Here is a 21,276-nt window from a genome sequence, read left to right as displayed (position 1 = left end):
AAATTCAATAAAAAGAATGCATGCGAAAGTGATGCATTTGATAAGAGTGGGCTGCTTGAAATGTTGGTAAGTGATGCACCATGTCCTCTGAGGTGCAGGAGGGGACTTTGGGTGGATGGAAGGAGGGTTGGTGATGCGAACAGGCTCACGTGATGATTTTTAAATTCCTGTTTCCCTGCAGCGCAGTTTGTCAGCTCTGTGTGTGTGTGTGTGTGTGTGTGATGCCTTGCTGCTCGTACGCATGTCTGTTGATTCCTGCCACAGAAGGACCTGCCTGAGACCTTCCAGCTCCGCTCATCATCATTATGTTCTCCTAGTCCGAGGCTCTTTGTTTTTCCCGCTGAAGCCTTTCAGTGGACTCGTAGCCGAAGAAGAAAGGAAGACCAGAGAGAGAAAAAAAAACATGCAATAGAGCTGTGCGCGCGCTAATATCAGGGCAGCGGGAATACAATAGCGAAAACCTCTATTTGCTTTTTTAGAGGCCACAAGAAGGAGGAAAAAAGGAAACGCGCTGAAGCTCTGCAAGCCGACAGTAAAGCCTCGACTATCGGGGGTCTCACCCTGAAGCCTAAGGAGCCATGTCATCCACGAAAATCAAGAAGGATAAGGAGATCATATCGGAGTATGAGACCCAAGTGAAAGGTGCGTCAGGATCTTTGATCATGTTTGTTTTTTTCCCATAATAATCCAAAGTGTCTCCACCTTTGTACTGCAGAGCAGAGCAGAGCCTCCAGTCAGGTGGCAGGTAATCACTGACAGCCACTGGATGGACTGACATGTGTTTTCACTTATAGATCAGAGTCTCCTGCTTTCATTAATTCGCCTGTTGGGTGTGTGTGTGTGTGTGTGTGTGTGTGTGTGTGTGTGTGTGTGTGTGTGTGTGTGTGTAGGTACATTTGTTAGTGGGTTGAAGGTGGCCTTGTTACTGGGTGTGTGTGAGAATCACTGCAGAATGCTGATCTGGTTTGCATTCTTTATTCTATGAGTCTGATTGGCTTGTTGTTCTGGCTGGTATAATAGTGCATGCACATTATTACAATCTGCATGCACTATTTAGAGGTTAAAGGGTTGAATATCATTTGGTAGGGTTACCTCCATCCTAATACTCCATTGAGATTCCAAATAAAGGAACTGACTGGTGGTCATTTTTATTGGTTGACTGGTGTTTACTGTTGATGTATGGAGCACTGCCCCTGCCCTGTTTGTTACTGCACATTACCAGGCATCATGTCTGGAAAAAAATGGTATCTGCAATTATCTTTCAGTAATAAGAAGCGATTAATTTGACTGAGATGTTTCCATTTTTCTCATCTATAGCTGAAATGAGTTGACTACACTTTGTTCTCAAGTGGAACACATATAAATCCATAAAGCAGGTTTGAAATATAGATGTTGAGCTAGTTTGTTAAGCAGCAGCCTGCAGGCTAGTTACCACAATAGATACACTGACAAATAAACCAGCTAAAAACAGTTAGGTTTGCCCTCGATTTAAGCCCGTTTTGTGGGTTCCATGACCAAGACCACTGAGAATTTACACAGGCATTAGTTAGGTTTGCATTTAGAAAGAAAAATAGGGATAATTTAGGAATCATTCATCAAATTTATTTAGTTTTGTTGTTATTATGTTTGTATTTTTTTTGCACAAACTCAGCGATGCAAGATATTGGAATTTTGACTGACATCTCATATAATTTTATAACTAAACAGATGTTTTGTTTTTTTTTTGTTGCTTTTTTACTGTATCTCAGTAATTGAAAGTGGTGGAATGGCCAATGTTTGGTAATCAGTTTTTTCTACCGTTACTGATAGAAAACAAAGGCTAACAAAACTGATATTTATTTTTGGATAACACTGTTATCTACAATGGCCAATGGTGCAAATAGCATAGTCTGCTGCAAGCAGTAGCCTACATTACAAATGCAAACACCAAAAACAAACCATACATTAAAAAACCCCGCAACCTCAGAAAATGAGACGGAAGCATAAGGGAAATTGCTGCATACCAAAAACAAATTAGGCTAGTAAATAAGCATATTTATCCACACTGACATGGTGTTCTATGATATTGTAAAGAGTAACTCTATATAAAAAAAAAAAACATAAAAAATATACCTTTTTTTTCATCCATCTTACTTCTGCACATCCTGTTAAAGGGGTTCCTCCAAGAAGTGCTGATTGGTAAGGGCTCTTACCAAGAAGTGAAACATTGATTACCATGTTTAGTGCCATCTGAATTGTGCAAGCAGTAAGAAAGGAGGTAGGAAAAAGAAGCAGGAGGCTTCCTATTAATAAAACATTTAGCGTAGCCCTCCTGACGTTTCTATCCAATGCATAGAAGCTATATGGTTGCCCACAATCCATTGCCTGGGAGGACGTAGAGCAACAGCCCACATAATCTTTTTTCAAGACATGGTCGTGGGGGCAGCGTTCTCAGTAAAAGACTCCCAGACTTCCCTTTCTGTAGACACCAAGCGACAGTGGCGTCAGATGAAGGAGTTTGCCCTGAAACCAAAAGGTTGTTGGTTCGAGCCCTGTCTCTGGCTTTAAGTGTTGTTGTGTCCTTGAGCAAAACACTTCACCCGCACCACCTTCAGATCAGATGGTGGTATCATCCTCACTTCTGTCAGTGCGCCCCAGGGCAGCTGTGGCTACAATATAGCTTACCATTAGCATGAATGGGTGAATGAATGAATGAATGAAGTGCAATGCGCTCTTGTCACACAGGCCATTTACCATGTAACGTGTTACACATGAAAATATATGCAATTGTTAAAATTAGCAAATATAACATATACTTCAACATAATAATAGTTATTTTTAATCAAATAAACTAAATCTAAACACCAGCATTCATTTTACAGAAATAGGTTCAATAAATAGCAATTAAAGAGATAAGACATGATTGATAGGACACAAAATGGATGTCAAATGTCAGTTAAAGGTGATATAAAAGCTAGACTATGTATACAACTACATTATTTACACTATTTACAATGAGGCAAAGAGAACTTGCAACTAGAGCAGATCACCTGTCTTCGCCTGGCACAACTCCTGCACATATCTTTGCCTCTATGCTGTATGTTTTTGAGGTACACTATAGGTGCAGCTTCTCTGCACCTGCAGTGCCTCCTTTTTTTAATTTACTGCTTGCTTTTCCTACATGCTTTTTCCACATGCTTTGAAGGCTGTCTACCCTCCATAAAAAAACCAGCAATGGAACTTCTTAGGATTCCACAAACCATCTCCTTCGCCATCTGATCTGTGATACACCTTGTGTTATCATAATAACCGTATGCACAGATTTGCTGTCGGTCTATCAGTAGTGTTTGAACCTATCTGCAGAGCTCTGAGAATGTCAAGATTTTTGCATGACTTTAATTGATAAATAATCAGCATTGCATATCAGCATTTCAAAACCCTTGTGAACAGCAGCTTCACTTGTTGATTGGTTGAAGGTCGCAACTTAGACAATTTCATTTCAACTGCACAGTCTTCCTAGATAGTTAACAAGCTGAACAACAATCCACAAAGTCCTTCACCCATTTACACCATCACTAAGAAGGAAGCTTGGGAAGCCTCCCTTTTGACATCAGGTGTACAGGAGGTAGTTCACTACATCTGTCATATTATAAAGTTGAAATGAATGATTAAACTAATGTTGTCATATGGAAATTCAACCTTTACTTACATTATTAGAAACCTGCTGATAAAGCCAACATACCGCCTATAGTTAGTCCAGCGAAAAGCCCCCCGAGGTGAGCGGGGGACTGTTAGAGGACATAAGGCATCTTGTTTCCCTCGGGACGTCCTACTTAAGCTGCAATTAGGGCTGAAACAATTAATCTGATTAATAGTGATAAATTGATTGTTGAAATAATTGTCAACTAATTTAGTAATTGATTAATCAAGTATAGAGAATCTAAGACATATCTTTAGCTGAAAGAGCAACCCACTCAAAGCAGATATTATAACAAAATTGTAAAAAGACTTAAACATTTTTGCATTCAATATGAGATATCTTTTATATATTTATATGCTCTATCAAGAATTCTTCAAAGGACAAAGTTTGAGCTTGACTATGTTTAAAATGTGTGTAAAATATCAATCTAATCGATTAATAAAAAAAAAAAAAAAAAAAAAGACAGATTATTCAATTAGCAAAATAGTCATTAGTCTTTTTTCCAATCAAATTAATTTTCCAGTCTGGATTGTGCACACATCCAACATTCAATGACTTAATTTGTCGTATTTCTGTATTAAAATACAAATCTTGCAAATTTTATCTTAATAAAAATGTTTAGTGTGGCATGCTTGACATGCCCATAAGGTCCATGCGCCAAAATTATGTAATTTTGGGCTTCCATGCTCCTCGACACGGCGTTCTGTGGACAGAATTTCCGCACCACGCACCTCGGAAAAATTTGTAACTACGCGGACAGGTACATGCGGCAAACATGGCGCTTGAGCAGTTCGAGTGCCTCAAAAGTAAACATCTAGAGACATCCTGTGATTTAGCTCATAAAAAATATCAGCGTTATCAAAAGATTGTGGAAAAAACCATGGAAAGAAATGACTATTGCTCTCGGACGACACACAGGGTTTTGGAAAGTTTCATACAGCTGAGTTTTCTACTTCCTAGTATTGTGTGGTGATGTCACGCCATAGATTGTATCTCGTAATAACAAAAAATTCTGGTTAAAATGAAAAAAATAAATGGTCTTTCTTATGTGAGGGTTTTCTGGTTAAAAAGAGAAAGTATCTTCTTAGATTGATATAGCTGTCTCGTAAGTTAAAGAAACGTTGTCATTCTATGAAGATGCATCTGAATAATAGTTTTAAATCTTCTACTTTTCTAAGTGTTCTACACTTCCATACAACCAATCAATGCTTGCATTGAAATAAACAGTTAGACACTGCAGGGGTTTTAGTGACGTTAAGCTAGTGTTGAATATTTACATTTGTGGGTGGGTTTGCAGATGCATTTTCTTTCATTACATTTGTATGTGGGCCTTGAAAGAAATCTCAAATTTTAAGAGTTAATATTGTAGCCAGATTTCACCCTTAACTGGAAATATGATCGAAGTTGGAAAATTTAGACTTTTTTCTTTGTCTTGTAAATACAATCTCTTGAGAAAGATTACTGTAAATATGTCACCATTCATCCAGTCCTTCTTTCTTTCTACCTTTCTCTGAGCCATTTCTGGTGACTCAGGTATGATTTATTCAACTCAGATGCAGTATTATAGAGGCTGAACTGCTCCCTTGTCACAGATATGGCCCCTGCTCGCGGCCTGTTTTAACTGTGGACGTTAATTTACGCAGACCGCTGCTTGGTTCTCATTCACAGCTGGTGTATTTCACATAGCCTTCGGACACAGAGATTGCTCTCACTCACAACAGCCACCACCTCACAAACACAAAGACAACGAGCCCGAGCAGGCAGTGAGTGAGACATAATGATATTCAGATTGGAAATTGCACCTGTCTCATTGTGAGTTATTACTTTATGGTTAATGTGCAGTCAACATGGCAGATGGGGCCATTTCATCCAAGTGTCACTGATTAGGTCATAACAAGACGGCAGGGTTGCTTTATTATGTATGAGCTTTAATAGACAAGTGACAGAAAAATGGCTGGTTTCAGCTTAACCAACAAAGGATAAACAACTGATAGTGCATTTGTCAATGATACATAATAAGCTGAAGATGACATGAAATGTAAACCCTCCCTTATAGAGGTAAAAACCACTGTGCTAAAATGTTAACCTCCAGCCATTGATGAATTCCTGCTGACCCCTGAGAACTGCTGCCAAAGCTGAGACCTCTTAAGGACCATGGGTGAGGGTGTTCACTTTGTGCAAGCTGTTCAGCTGACTGATCTTTCATTTGCATGTCAATAGAGGAGGGCTCCACAGAGAGAGAGAGAGTCGCTGAGGAGTCTGGACTCTGTTTTGTTGCTAACCACCATGTGGTTGCTGGACTGCAGCACTGCCTCCCCCTTTTCGCCAAGTTTTGCAGGCAGCTTGTGAAGTGGGCTCAACTAATAGCAGATGCTTGACATTTACGATAAAATCTGTGGCCATAAAGCTATGTTCCCTCATTAATATATATATATATATATACACATATGTGCTTTAGAATGTTTTTGAAAAAAAAAAAAAAAAAACAGGCAGCGGAGGATAGAGGGGATATTTCACTAAGCTTTCAACTAAAACAGTCAATTACTTGAAGTCTTGTTGATGACAGTATTTGCTTTTATTGAAACGGTTTATTTTTGGGTCTTTTTTTCCTTTTTTGGAAGCACTTTAAATTGACTTAATTAAATGTTGGATCTGTTGGCTGCGTTTTTTGAGTCCCACACAGCAATTAATCACTGATTCCATCTACTAAATGGAGTTCAGTAAAGCTTTGCCCTTACTGTTTCATCATTAAAACAGTAGGGCTTAAAGTGATGAAAGTGATGTTGTTCCTTGGTATATGCTTTACATGCAAAGGGGATATGATCTGCTTTCTCAAATTGTTGAATTTAAAACTGCAGAATCTCATACTTACTTTTTGTTAAAATAATTTAAACTTGTTAAAATATTCATATCACTTTTTTTTATTTTTTTACTAAAAATGAATCATGATTTTTAAATATACAGTATATCTCCCTATAAATCCAAATGAAACTAACCCATTAGATAGACTACAGGGATGTCTTGAAGGCATAGAAACCTGGATGACTCTTAACTTACTGCTCCTGAATGCAGACAAATCAGTAGTCTTTGAAAAAGAAGCCGTTTAGTTGATCTCAAACAATAAAGTAAAACATCTTGGTGTTATATATGATCAGCACCTGTCATTTAAATCCCTTTAATATCAGGAAATCCACAAACTGTAGTTAAAAGCCTTCAGCTAATCCAATATGCTGCAGCCAGAGTCCTGAGTAAAATTAAAAAGAGATATAATATTTCTCCTATCCTAGATTCTCTTCATTTGCTAAGTAGTTAGAGCAGTGTGCTTGTGCCCTGAAAATGTTGCAAGTACCCGGTTCCATCCCCACAGCCAGCACTCTGGGTCCTTGAGCAAGATCCTTAACCCCACACTGGTCCCCGGGCGCAACACAATGGCATCCCGCTGCTCCCCAAGGAGATGCCATCTTACATCAGAGATATGATTGTTCCTTATGTTCCTAACAGAGGACTTCACTCTCAATCTGCAAGTTTACTAGTGGTTCCTAGAATTTCTAAAAGTAGAATGGGAGCCAGATCTATTTGTTATCAGGCTCCTCCTTTGTGGAACCAACTAAGAGTTTTCGTGCGTGAGGCAGACACCCTGTCTACTTTTAAGGGTAGGCTTAAAACTTTACTTTTTGATTAAGCTTATAGTTTGAGTGATTCGGGTTATCCTGTGCTATCTCTATAGTTATGCTGCTATAAGCTTAGACTGATGGAGGACATGGGGTCCCCTTTTTCTTAATTCTGCATAATTTTTTCTCTATTCTCCCATTCGGCTATATCTGTTGGTGTAACCGCAAAATTTATGCTCGCTCTGCTTTTACTCATCATAGCAGCTTCATCTGGTCTGTTCTCCTGGAGAGAAATGTCAGCTGTGCTACTGCCATCCATGTCTTTGTTAGATATTGAAACTTGGCCTGTTTTTCAGTGTAGTCCTATTTCTCTGACTGACTAACTGCATGTGCTGTCTTTCATCCTCTGACCCGGGAGCTGGCTCGGAGCTCGTCTGCCTGGCTGTGTTTTTCCTGATTGGGGCCCTCTGTGGAGCTAGTTAACAGTTCCTTTTTATTTACCTCTTCTTTTTCTATGTTCATTTCTGTCTCCTTGAACCCCAGTTGGCTCGGCACATGGCCAATCACACTGAGCCTTGTTCTGCCGGAGGTTTCTTCCTGTTAAAATTGAGTTTTTCCTCTCCACTGTCGCTACAATCATGCTTGTTGTGATGACTTTCTGAACAGTCTATAAGTCCATGCAATCAGCTGGTTTTCCTTAGATAGAAAACTGAACCAATCTGATTGTATGATCTGGTTGGCTCTGTAAAGTGTGTTGAGATGACATGTTGTAAATTGCCACTAAATGAATAAACTAAATTGAATTGAACTGAGACTGATACAATTGTGAACACACACTCTTTCACCTCAAATTAAATTAAACATTAATAATAATGTATGTCTGTATTATATGTAGGGTGGATATAGTAATATCTAGTTTGTGTTGATGCACGTGTTTCTGGTCTGTCACATGCTTCCAGCTGAAGCCCTGTGCTGAAGGCCGCAAAGAGGCGATAGGGCCAGAGGCTGCTGTTGAATGGGATTCCTAGTAGCAGCGCACCATCGGTATGTGGGGTTCTCAGTGGCTATGACAGAAATAATATTTGAAGACAGGTCTCAGCGGCTATGAGAGAAATAATATTTGAAGACAGGATGGTAATCTGGATGAACTGACTGCACTGTCAATGTTTTCAGGTGGACTTTTTCACTTTAAAATTGATTCAAAATACTTTTTACCCACTGATCACAGCAAATATAGCTGCCATTGTTACGGGCAAAGAAAGGATAGGGTAGCTCCGCCCAACGTGCATCAGACCCACTTTTTCCACCGCGCAGCCAGAGCAGCAGAGATGTTTCAGCCGCGCATCAGAACTAAACTTGTACAAGCATCAAAAATGAGGCAGTTGGCGCGTTTTTGCTGTTCTTGCTGCTTTAGGTGTGAACGTAGCATAACAGTGGCTAGCTTCCAGCCATGGCGTCCTGCACGGGCATTGGGGGGTCGATTCATTCATGTGTCAGGGTACGTGCACGGGGGGAGGGACTAGCAGATGACCATGATTGACGTGTCAGGAACCAATAGTTTAAAAACGGACCATGTTTTGTGATTGTTGGGGGTTACTCATTGATTTCACACGGTAGCGGGACCATTTATTTCAGTTTCACTTCCAGACCTTATATTTGACTGCTTGCTATGCGACTGTGGGGAGATCTTCAAGCCCCATGGTAAAAAATGCCTCAGAAAAGATCTCCTACTGCACTTTAAAAAATCGTGTGGACTAGATAAAGTCAAATATTTATTCATTTATTACTAAGTGGCCTCAATGAGCTTTTAAAGGTTACAGAAAGCTTTAAAAAATGAAACATTTTGCAACACATTTGTAGAAGAGCTTTTAAGATTAACCAAAGCTTCATCTTGCCTTCATTAGACATGTCTACGTAATGTGGGCATGAATCTAGGCTATGTATGTTATTAGTGTAAATGTAGGCTACATTTTTTTTTATCTAAGCTTATCCAACAACATTTATGCTAGGATTTTAATTTGAATTTTCCTTTGTATTAAAATAATTTATTACTAAAATGTTAATCATAGCAGCAGTTAAATGCTACTGTGTGTGGTCCTTGAATTTGAGAGAACTGGTTCTGAAAAGTCCTTGAAAAGATGATGTTGATGTTTGATCTCATACTCTATATAGGTTTGGGCAGCCTGCCCTGTAGAAAGTATAAGGAGCTATGATACTCTGTTCAAAACAGATAGGGAGGAAGAAATATGTGTAATTTAATGGTTCATGGTGCATCATGTAAAGAAAGCGTCATGACAAACTACCAGTGATTAATAACAGAGATGGTGCAGGCAGCTTATTAAAGCAACCTGTACAGAACTGTTCTTATGGGATTTTTTAACAGGAAACTGCCACACCAGTAACATTTACAAACAATCATAATGCACAATCTAATGTTTTAAGAATATCAATAATATTCCAGGTCAAATTCCCCTTTTGACTCTTCACTAAATCGTTAATTGGTCTGAAACATAAAGAAAGCATAATTTATTCTTATTGTCTCATTATCATGTATCTTCAAACACCAGTCCTTACGCCATCAGTAAGGTCGTATGTGCAAATAGCTTTTAAATATATGCATCACTAATGCATCAGGCCCTAGGGGTGTCACTTTTTTGCAGCAACATGCCATATGCCGCTGCATTGCAGAGGAAGAAATCCGTGCAGAATACTATCCAGTGTGGATGTTTCTTGTTCAGATGAAATTAGTCACATTTGTAGCATTATTTTTAGTGCAGTGCAAAAATTTTAATCAACACTTTGTATGCAGTTACAGCTACAAATCATCCAGGGTACAGTATGTTTCCTAAGATTTGTACATCTACTGACTAATATTTTGACCCGTTCTGCTTTTTAACTGACCAAAACTCAGATTGGATAGAGAGCTTATGTAAACATCAGTTTTCAAATTCTTAATTTGAGTTATTTCTGGGATTCACATGGACCATTTTAATAACTAATTCGCTTTGATCTTTTTGCTTGGGGTTGTTTTCCTGCTCAAAGGTGATGCTCTACCCCAGTCTTGAGTCTTATGAAGCCTCCAACTGGTCTTCTGCTCAGCATTTACCTGCATCAACCTTAACTTTTACCATAAACCACTTCCCTGTTCCCACATAGTGATCCATGTACTCACAACATTTTGAAGTGGAGATAAAATAGCAGACTTCGAACAGGAGTTCTTAAGTCTCACTTTCAGTAGCAGCTGTCTTCCTGACACTCTCCCATAAAGGACAGATGCATGCACTGCATACTCCGTGTCTCCATACCTTATCCAGAGTTAACATGGACCTCTTTGTTGTCTCTGGTTAATGGTTTTCTTTGTTGTCCTGTGAATTTAGGTGGATGAACATTCTTGGTAGGTCTGCAGCAGTGTCTTAATTTCATATTGACTAATTGGATATTGCTTTGTGAGAGGCTTGGAAAACTGGGTTATTGTCTAACAAGCTTAATATTTGTCCAAAACTTTGTAATATTCATAATTCTGATTGTTCCCTGATGGTATCTAATGAACCTCTAAGGCCTTCAGAGAACAGCTGCTTTCATTCTGAAATTAATAAAATGTGTAAATGTTTGTCAAAACATGATAAAAAATAAGCAATATGCATGGGTCATGAGTACCTTTGCAATGCATAACAGATTTGGTCCAATGACTGTTGAAACAAAGTTTTTGTGGTTGGATAGTTGTTGAGGAGTTGCCAGGCAGCATGAAGGTTGCTGTGCAGAACTAGGCAGAGGAGCTGATCACGCTGACTCATTTACTGTGGATTTTCAAGCTTCCTGCTTGTTGGGCAAACCTGCTGCAGACTAAGGGAACATTGGCAAATGAGATTTTATTAATTTGCTGTTAGGACATTAATCTTGAGTGGGACATATTGTTTATTGTATGATCCAGGAATTTTCCCTTCTGTTGGGTCTGTTTTGGTCTCTGTGAAACTGGACTGAGTGGTTAAAAAGTGACAAAGCTGCTTAGGTTGGATTATTAGATTCCTATTATTGATCAAAAAAACCCATTAACTAACTGTACTTATCTACAATTGAAGATAAAATCAATAATGATTACATTGATCTGTTTTCATTTTCATTTGTTTTTATTCATTTTCATTTCTTCTGTTTAAATCTTCAAAACTATAACTTTTTTAACCTAAAAGTGGCTAATTATGTGATAGGTTTGTAGATGTTGATGAACAAATACATTTTCAACATAGGAATAGGAAAATATCAAGTTCAGTTACTGTTTGTGGATAGATTTCTCCTCACATCCCAGACACAGCACTAAAAACCCATTAATGAGTATTACATGGAGAAAGTTAAATTATCTGCTTTTGACCTCACAATAATATTGCAGCTGTAATAGGAGCAATTAATTCAGCAGTCAGAACCTCATTGATCATTTCTCTTTTTGTACATGTTTGTGCTCATAGTCAGTTTTCCCCGGTGGAACAATACACATCATCACGCAAGTGGCTTTTGGGTGTTTTACAAGTTATAGTATACTTGCAAAAAATATGAGCAAGCCATATAAAATGCATAAACTTTAAAATAGGTGTTGGTCTGTACAAAATCGACTTTCCTTGTGTGAAAACAGCCTTTATAATTTTGAATAGAAAGGTGTAATTTTTCTGAATTTATTTAACAGCAACAAACAGCAAATTTTTTTTTTTTACTAGACTTTGTTTTGAGAACAGTGCAAATCTGCTAAAAGTTAAAGACATATTTTGATAGAATGGTTATAATCCCTTAATTTTATGTTGGATTGAAGATAATTTCTTCAATGTTTGTTGCATTGTAACAAAGCTAACTAGAAAAAATATTACTGTCATAGTCCGTAGACTATAACAATATCTTTAAACTGACTGATACCGTTAAACAAGGTATCAGTCAGTAAAAAGCCTGATGTGTTATATTTTACCCACCTGGTACTCTGGGAAAACACACCCACCTTACCAGCAGCTAGTAGCTCTGCATTTTCTCTTTTCTCTCATATTGTTCTTCCCTTACTCACCCTTTGCAATGTTATTTTGCTACTAATATAAATAGTTAAAGACCATCAAAGACCTGATTTTTTTTCCCTCCCAGACTGACATGAAACTGTTTTTTGGCCAAGTCGATTAAATCTTTGGAAAAATGTCACAAAAAGCTGACTGGAGATAGTTTCTAACTGAAATAATTCGATCAAGTCTCATATTCTTATTTGAGAAACAGCTGAGTCACAACATGTTTGTGTGTACTGTATCAGCCCCCTCTGAACTTGAGTTTGAGTTGTACTTCAGAGACCAGAATCAGCTTTCATTTGTTTCTTTTAAAGCTCAGTGTGATGGATGCAGCTGTGGCCGGATTTAACAGAGACTTTTTGTGTCCATTTCACAAGTTTTCTGGATAGAATCAGTCTTTCATAAAACTGCAGATCTGTCAGGCTTTGTTTATCATTTGACAGTGTTTGAATATTTCTTCAATGCCTGTGTTGGCATTAATGAAGTTAACAAAGGCTCTATTTAAGCAAATGGCTTCATTCTCATGGTTCTGTAGTACCAGTCAGTGCAAACGTTTGCTTCTCATTTAAGAACAAATTTGAATCAGTCATTTTTTGTGGAAGTGTTGCTTTTAGCTCAGTCCACTAATAGTCTGCTGTGTACTGAAAAATAAAAAAAGAATATTACAAACACTTTTATATATTTGCAGTCTACATCTGTATTGGATCTGTAAAAACTGGTATCACATTCTCTCTATTTCTTTTATTTCTTTTATTGCCTTTTATTGTATTTTATACCAATTAATGTCTTAGTAAGCAAACTAAATAGCATTGATAATTAATGTTTGTCTGTTTTTACCTTTCACAAATATAACAGGAATCTTAAAATAAAATAAAAAAGTAAAGTTGTGAAAGTGAGAACTTCACTAAAAGCAGTGGTTTTCATCTGTGGTCCCCAGGACCCGCTGCCCTGCATGTTTTAGGTTTTTCCCTGCCGCCACATACCTTAAATAACTTAAATAAAGGGCCTCTTCAGCTCCTAAAACCTGTTGAAGGGGTATTGCAATCGTTTGACTCAGGTGGGCTGGAAGAATGGGTTCTGAATGGAACTGAGGACCCGAGTTGAAGACATCTAACTTGAAGGGTGTAGACAAACAATAATTTTCGGTTTAGTTAACTCACCACAGAGATACATCAACCAAAGAGTAAAAAAATGTTTAAGCTGTTACAAACTTTTTTGTGTCTTGTGATTGGCACAGTAAATGAGGTAACAGCAATGGCCAGCAATGTTAGGATGCAATAATGCATTTGGCTCCTTTTGAGCATCATTGAGAATGTGTGAGAATAAGAGGAGGGGTCAAATGCATAGGTACATTTCTCCAATGTGAGCTCAATAAAGTTTAATAACAATAATAATTATTATTATGTTATCAAGTTGGCTAATGCATTTACCAAGAACATCACTAAATGCCTTTGGATCATGTGTTCCCGCTTATAAATTAAGGTAGCCAACCAAAAAGACTGCAAAACTGCTTGTGTAATAATGCTATTCAAAACACAGGGGGGATGTTTTTAAAGAGAGCAAGAACACAGCGCTAATATCAGCAGAAAGCAGTGAGTTAAAGCAACATAAATGTGCCTCAGAGGCTTCTTAGAGCTGTATTTCTGTAGCTTTCCCCAGGAAAGGTTTTCCCTCTTTTTTTTTTTTTTTGTTCTTTCTACTTCGAAGATAATAAAACTGCCCTTGACAACACCCTTGATTTGTTAAAATTGGAATCTTCTAAATGAACATACAGGTGTTGAAACCATAGCAACAGAGGAAACATGGCAAAAAAGGAGAAAACTGCTTAAAATCTGTCAAAGCTCTCTATCTGACAAAGTAATAAGCTAAGTGGTAATAATTCAAGATACAGAACAGCTAGATTAGGTCTATCTTGGGATGTCCCACAGAAGACTTTAGATAATTAAAAACTCCACCTATTTGCAGCTTACAAATCCCTCTTGTACACGACTGAGTATAGAAGGGAATCAAAAATGAGTCTCAGAAGGACGACACTGGAGCCTTATACTGTGTAGTTTTTTTTGTTTTTAAGTAATTTTTTTTTTTTTTTTTGCTTTGAGTTTGGTATTAATTGCAGTCTTTTTTTTAATCAAAACTTGTATAGGGGGGACCAGGTGCATTCCGATAAACCTGAATGATCACCACTTTTCTATGTCCAGGATACTCCACTTCACACAGCATGCCACCTATCCAAACTTTCCTCCCATAGGCTTCTCCCCTGAGACAAGTTTACGCCTATGTTGCCATGGAGACACATTGCAACCTGGATGCTGGATGCAGCAAATGATTAGAGCCTGGGTGGGATTCTTCAGATTCTCTTTGGATTTCCCCATGTATGGTCGTGAAATTATCTAATTATCAAAATTTGCAACAAAGCAGAGTGTAAAAGAGGGCAGTTATTTTATCATCTTATTTTTTTAAAGAAGGTTGTTATTCAAGCTTTTTTTTATATAGTATTGTTGCAGTTGATAACCTTTTCCTTGGTAATATCCGTTTTCAATACAAAGAGGAGCTTAGAAAAAAGCCTAGGGCTGGTCAACATAATGCACAACTGTCTGATCTGTTTTCTTTCTTTTTTCTTCAGCCCAGATTGATTTTTAGTTTAGCAGCAGAAAATCCTGTGGAAAATCCAATAAACCAGCTGATAATTAGGAGGACTAACACAGGAACTGACAGCTGACATCTTGCTCTACGACGCTCCAACTGTTCATCTCTACCCAGCTATTGATTGGGCTCAGCTAAAGTTCTCTTATCTCTGCGCACACGTGCTGCAGCAGCCTGGGCAAGAGCAGGGACCAGGACCAGGTCAGATGGAGACAAACGAAGAAACCTGCTGCGACATCAGCTGCACAGAGCCACAAATCCAAAATTGTGCTAATCACCAGAGGATTAAAATTGAATATAGGAGCAGAGGGATTTAAACAGCAAAGTGGGACTTTCATTCTGAGGCAGAGCGAGTGAATTGAAGTGCGGATAAGGGCTGCTTTCTTCTATGTGTACCCCTTTTCACAAGAATTTGCCTTTAAAGTGTAGAGTCGCTGGAGTTGGGGATTAGGTTGGAAAAATAAGGCTTCTAGTTTCTTTTGTCTGTTTTTTTTTCTGTGCTCCTGCAGCACTGTGACATGGTGACACTTTTGACTGCAGCTATCTTCAATAAGGAGATGCTTTCACCATCAGACTGTCTTATTTTCAATCCAAGCATTACTTCCACTCTACCTAACTGATTTTGAAAGAACAGCCTATATTGTCTATAAACAAGCAGGGAAAATCTTGTTTTTGTGCCCATGTTTACTAAATAAAAAATATAATAGCTTGGATTTTGAAATCTGAACAGGTACTGATGCACTGTGAGCAAGAGTGGGTTTTAAAATGGTAGAAATTAAGTGCTCCTAAAAACCTCCTGGTTTAATTATCTTTATCATATCAGTGATCTGGGGACCTATAGCGCATTGTAGAAATATTCTTACGCTTTCAAGGGTTTTTCATTTTCTGTGTCAGTCTAGCTCCAATTTATTTATTAGGATATGTTAAACTCAAAATTACTCATAATTATAATATAATAAAAGTATGTGTTGTTTGAAAACAAGACATTAGTGCTGAAACAATCAGATTAGTCGTGATTCATCGTTTATTGAAATAATTGTTAACTAACTAAGTAATCAATTAATCGTTAACTGGAGTATATAGACTTTAAAACATGTCTTCAGCCGACAGAGCAACCCACTCAAAGCAGTAATTATATCAAATTTTTTTTAAATATATATAGAAATATTTTGCATTTTAAAATGCAAAATGTTTATATATATATTTCACCTTTACTTTGGTAAAAAATCTTCTTTAAGGAACCTTCAGCTCTTATTAATTGATTAATCGAAAAAAAAAATCAACTATTAATTTAAATTAACAATTAATCGATTAGAAAAATAATTGCTAGTTGCAGCCCTACAAGGTATTGATTTATATTTAGTCCCATTAATCCACGATACTCCTAAATACAATCCTCCCAATGTACTTCGAAGGTTACGTTGATTGTAAATAAAATCCACTTGTGTAATTTAATCTGAATACACATACATCCCAGCTGAAAAGGCCTTCAGAGGTTTGTTAGTGAGCATCCCTTGTTAATACAGCAGAAGACAATAATAGTTCAGGCTTTTAAAGGCAACTAAACTAGGGACGGGCTATAAACGTCATCATCCTGTGCCGCAGGAGTTATGTCATCACTTGTGTTATAGGTTATTTCTTAGTTTTTGGTCATGTGATATGTTGATATTGATGCTACACAGCAATCATGAACATACAGCCAGAGCTACATTGGAAAAAGAACTAGTGTTACATTAGGGTGGTCAGGTTACAATACAATTTATTTGTACATCCACAATTCACAACACGTTAATAACCCATCTAACAGCATTTCATGTATTCATTTCAATCATATCATGTTGACAGATACGTTAGGTTTGCTGGGGAAATGCAGCTGATTATATAGTCATTGACTTGCAATTTCACTCCTCCTTGATGAGCATGTCAGCCACAGTCCATTTTCACCATCCATTCTGATAAACCTCTGGCTATTTCACCCAGAAATAATTGCCAAAAATGTTGGTTTTAAATATGTGAGGTTGAAAGAGATATAAATCATATTGGTAATTACAGTGAAAAAGTTAGTGCATATAAATGAATACTAGAGCTTTTTAAAATATTGTTTTTGAAGAAAATGAAGCTTTTTCCCTGCTTTGTTATAAGTTATCAAATAAACTTCCTTTTCCAAAATTTAAGCTTGTGGCTGCAATGTTACACAATTTAAAAAAGTTTTCTGAGATGTGATTAGCATTCCTTTTTTGTTCTCCAGAGTTTGACAGTTCAACATAACTATTAGTAATGGAAAGTGCAACCACATCCAGAGGTAAGAATAGCATAAACAACTCTGGAAGGGTTACATACAGCAGGAAAGTGAATTTGCTCATCAAATCCTTAAAAAACATAAAAAATAGCATTTACCGAGTTGCACACATTTGCATTTGATCCACGTTTAATTAACTTTCATGTAGATCAGCTGTTTTGAACCCATGAGGGAAGTTGTTTGTTTTTATCACATCTTGTTAGGAAGTAAAGGTCGGTTAGAATGAAATTCCCCTGTAGGATGTGATTGGGGGCAGAGAGGTGTCGGACTTGAACCTCTGACCTTAAATAAGTCAAGAGTGTTAACCGCTCTGCCAACACCACTCTCGAGGCAGTTCCAGTTAAATCTTGAAAAGAACTGAAGCACTGCATCTGGTAATGATTTTGCTGCCATTCTCTTGCCGGGGAGCCAACAGGAAGTCATGCAAATCGGCCAGAGGAAGTCTCAAATGCAGATGACTGTGCTGTGCAAAGACCGTGCCAAATAAAAAAAAAGTTCAATGCACATTTGAAAGCCTAAATAGCAAACATTTAGAGATACGATTCAGACATCAGTTCAAGCAGTCTTAGATAGTCTGAAATGGTTTCTTCAAATAAAAAATGTAGGGGTTTCAGTACCATTTCTTCAGACATGCTACTGAACTCTGTAAAATATAAACCTTGTTTTGCTAAATGAGCTGAAATATCCCCCAGAATGTGCTGCAGCATAGTGGCCCTTGCAGCAGTTTGTCTGCAGGGATCAAATATCATACTATATCTCTGACATCCTGCCATTGTTGTTAGAGGTTTTAATGTTTCAATCCTATGACAGTCCATATGTCGACTGTTTTGGATGTATATATATTACTTTGTGGAGCATGTGTATGCACCAGAGCCTCTGTAATGATAATGATTAAAATGGTGAGGCAATCTACAACACAAACAAGTGATACTGACCTATTTAAGGTCAGAATCTCATAAATAGGTCCCTCTAAAACAGGGGTCCACAGGCACCACGGGGCCCTCTGCATCTTCTGAAAACAGTAAACAGCTCACCAGTGGGCTAAATGTGAAATTTTGTTTTATTCTTTTGCTCTTTTTTTTTTAATCATATTTAATTTATAGAGATTTCAAAATTACTAAAAATGAAATAAGAACATTGAATTGAAAGAAGCATTAAATATATCTTGATTATGCATGATTTTTTTTGGTTAACCCCTCCGATTCATAGATCAGCATTGGTAGCCCTTCCTATCACTCATTACCCATCAAGTAGCTCTCAGCTTTAAATGGTTGGACATCCCTGTTTTAAAACTATGATATATGTCCAACGGAAGCCCCTTTTATGGGGAGTCCCTCTCAGTTTCTGTGCAGAAGCTTAGCTTCTCCATAATACATTTTTTTATTGTTAATTTGAACATAAATCATGAATTTGATCATGCATATTAGGGGCGGTCATGTCCATATACAATTTAAAGTAAGAGCGATCTCCCAAATCTATGCTCAGGCAGGTTTTTCTCAGAGGATGATGAACTCTCCTGAGGCTTCTGATTCTTTTCAGTGATTTTTTTTTTTTGGGGATGTTCTAACAACATCCCATGTCCTTTTAGGAAACCTCTGAGATTTTTTTTTTTTTTTTAACAGATTGGTGTCTTTATGATACAGTCTCCAGTGTTGACTGTGCATCTTGCATTAGAGTTCAAGGACATTCACCTCCTCTAGTTTTAATGTCATGGTTCTCGGCCAAAAAAACAGTCACATAGTGTTTTTGAGTCAAGGTTCATCCATGGGGCAGCTTGAAGTAGAGATGCTGCTTCCCGTCTTTTGGCATCTGATTAGGCTGTCTACTTTACAACTTATTGAAGGTTGTCTTCTCTGAAAAATGCAAAGTAGTATTACAAAACTGATCTCCATAAGTGATCAATGTAACACATTTACAGCACATACTGTGTTATACATAAACTGTAATTAAATTGTTATTTTTTTAAAAATATAATTAATCTATTACACTAATCATAAATGGTGTTTTGGAGTGTAAAAGAAGATGAAGAAATAAAATAGTTGAGTTATTAAAGCAAAATGGATCATCAGAGTGTGAAACTGGGCTGTGTGCTGGCCTATTTTTAATTAGGTTGTCATAAAGGTTTTAAAAGGGAAATTTATCCAAACAGAAGGGCATTGCTCATTAGTGTGATCTAAGTAGACTGTTAATCATATTTCAATCCCCCTCCCCAAACCATCAGTCAGCCTCATTTCACTTCCGTCTCTGCTTGTATTAAAGAAAAGAACCCACACAAAAACCGAGCAGATGGCGGCATTACTGCTTGGAGATGACAAGATCCAACAAAGCAGAAACATTAAAGGCTCAACTTACTCATGTTCAGTTTAAGGAGTCGTGCTTTTGATTGATTGCCCAAATAACCCCATTCCCAACCGGATGTGAATGTATTTTTCTGTGTTCTGTCAATTTCTTACTAGAATTATCAGAAGAACTTTTTGAAATGATAATCTAACAGGAGCTGCTCCAAATAATAGTATAATAGTATAGTATAGTATGATAGTAATTTAAGAAGGGAAACATGAATCAGAGATTTGTAGCCAATATCTGACTGATTTTGTGAAGCTTTGTCCAGCGGAGGTTTTTAGATTTAGCCAGTTCCAACTTCTTCAGTCAATTTCAAAAGCATTCTATTAATCAGAAAATGAAATGATGTGTTGGCAGAGCTGTCATTGTCCAAGTTTCACTTTAAACTATAGATGATAATGAACAGAAAAATAGTTTGTGTAAACTTTTAAAAGCAACCACTAGATCTATACTGATTACAAACTTATATCTTGAAAGACAGCTGTGTCTGTGCAAAACTGAAACTGCATGAAACCATTCAAATTTCCATGTTTTTACAAGGACAAAAATAATTATATCAACAAATCTAAATGTTTACAAGCAGGATGTTTGAGTATTAAAGGAAAGATAATTAATATTTACAAATGATTACCAAGCAATTATACTATTTTCCAATATATGCTGATGTCTCACTCTCCAGTGTAAGAGCCTAAATGGCCAATTTTAATTCGGAAAAAATACAGTGTTCTCTCAACCTTGGCTGAAAATGTGTTTCTGCCTGTTATCTACTGCAGAGCATTGTCAAACAGCTACATTCTGATATGATGCCTTCACTGGTCAAAGGAATTTTACATTTATAGGGTTTGAACAGCAGTTCTACAATGAGGGTTGGTCAAAGAAAAAAAAAAACAGATTGTGATCACTCGTTTATTTCTTGGTGTATCAAAATCAACAGTTTGTACTCACTGAATCCTTATTAAACACAAAATAATTACTTTTCCAGAACATCAAATCTCAGACCTGCAATATTTAACTTTGATTTAGATCAACTTTATGGAATCCATTTGATTTCCTGTTTCATCTGTAGCTTTCTTTCTTGGATTGTTTTTTTTTTTAAGGTTACGAAATCTCTAATTAACTTATTGATATAAAAAAAAAAGAGGAAAAAAAAAAAAGAAACATGTAGCCCGAGGCAAATGTACAGAATATCATGGAGAACCAATATTGCAGTGCCTCAGTTACATTAAATCTGATTTTATTTGACAGCTGCATTTAGCGTTGTTTAATCTACTTGTCTAGTTCCTTTGCAGGGACCATTTACAAAAGATGAAACATTTTCTGTGAATAAGGATAGGAAAGACAGAAACTGCTTTGATAGTGTTCAACAAGATAAACGTATAATCAATTTAACCACAGACATACATTCACAACATTTCTCCTCTTCATAGGCTGAACATAGGCACAGAAGGGTCGCTCTCTTTGAATAAACTGCAGCAAATGAGGCTTCTTTGAGGGCTGGGAATAGCTAGGGAGTAATTCTCTAGTTGCTCATGCTCTATGAGTGGGCACACTTCGGATTGAATGCGCTTGTGTGTGTGTGACCCATTTCTTTCTACATTCACATCTTTAAAGGGTTAGGCAGCAGCTGGTGGTTCAGAGTTGCCTTTTCAGAAATGTTTTCAGGAGTAAATC

At 37.2% G+C, this 21,276-nt stretch overlaps 1 protein-coding gene across 2 annotated transcripts in view; it reads left to right on the top strand.

The window, feature by feature from the left end:
* Window positions 1-207: 207 nt before the first annotated feature.
* Window positions 208-21,276, top strand: part of srgap3 (SLIT-ROBO Rho GTPase activating protein 3) — an 85,291-nt gene continuing 64,222 nt past the window's right edge. Inside the window, exon 1 of one of the 2 annotated variants that reach the window (XM_015388342.1) lies at window positions 208-642. In XM_015388342.1, the coding sequence (XP_015243828.1) occupies window positions 579-642 (64 nt within the window). In that variant the 5' untranslated portion in view covers window positions 208-578. The remainder of the gene's footprint in view (window positions 643-21,276) is intronic. The other variant, XM_015388343.1, reaches the window with a different exon arrangement.

The sequence above is a fragment of the Cyprinodon variegatus genome, unplaced genomic scaffold, assembly GCF_000732505.1.
Source record: "Cyprinodon variegatus isolate N-32 unplaced genomic scaffold, C_variegatus-1.0 Scaffold420, whole genome shotgun sequence".
Classification (NCBI taxonomy): domain Eukaryota; kingdom Metazoa; phylum Chordata; class Actinopteri; order Cyprinodontiformes; family Cyprinodontidae; genus Cyprinodon; species Cyprinodon variegatus.
The sequence above is the reverse complement of the archived record's forward strand: the minus strand, read 5'-3'. Positions and strand labels throughout refer to the sequence as shown.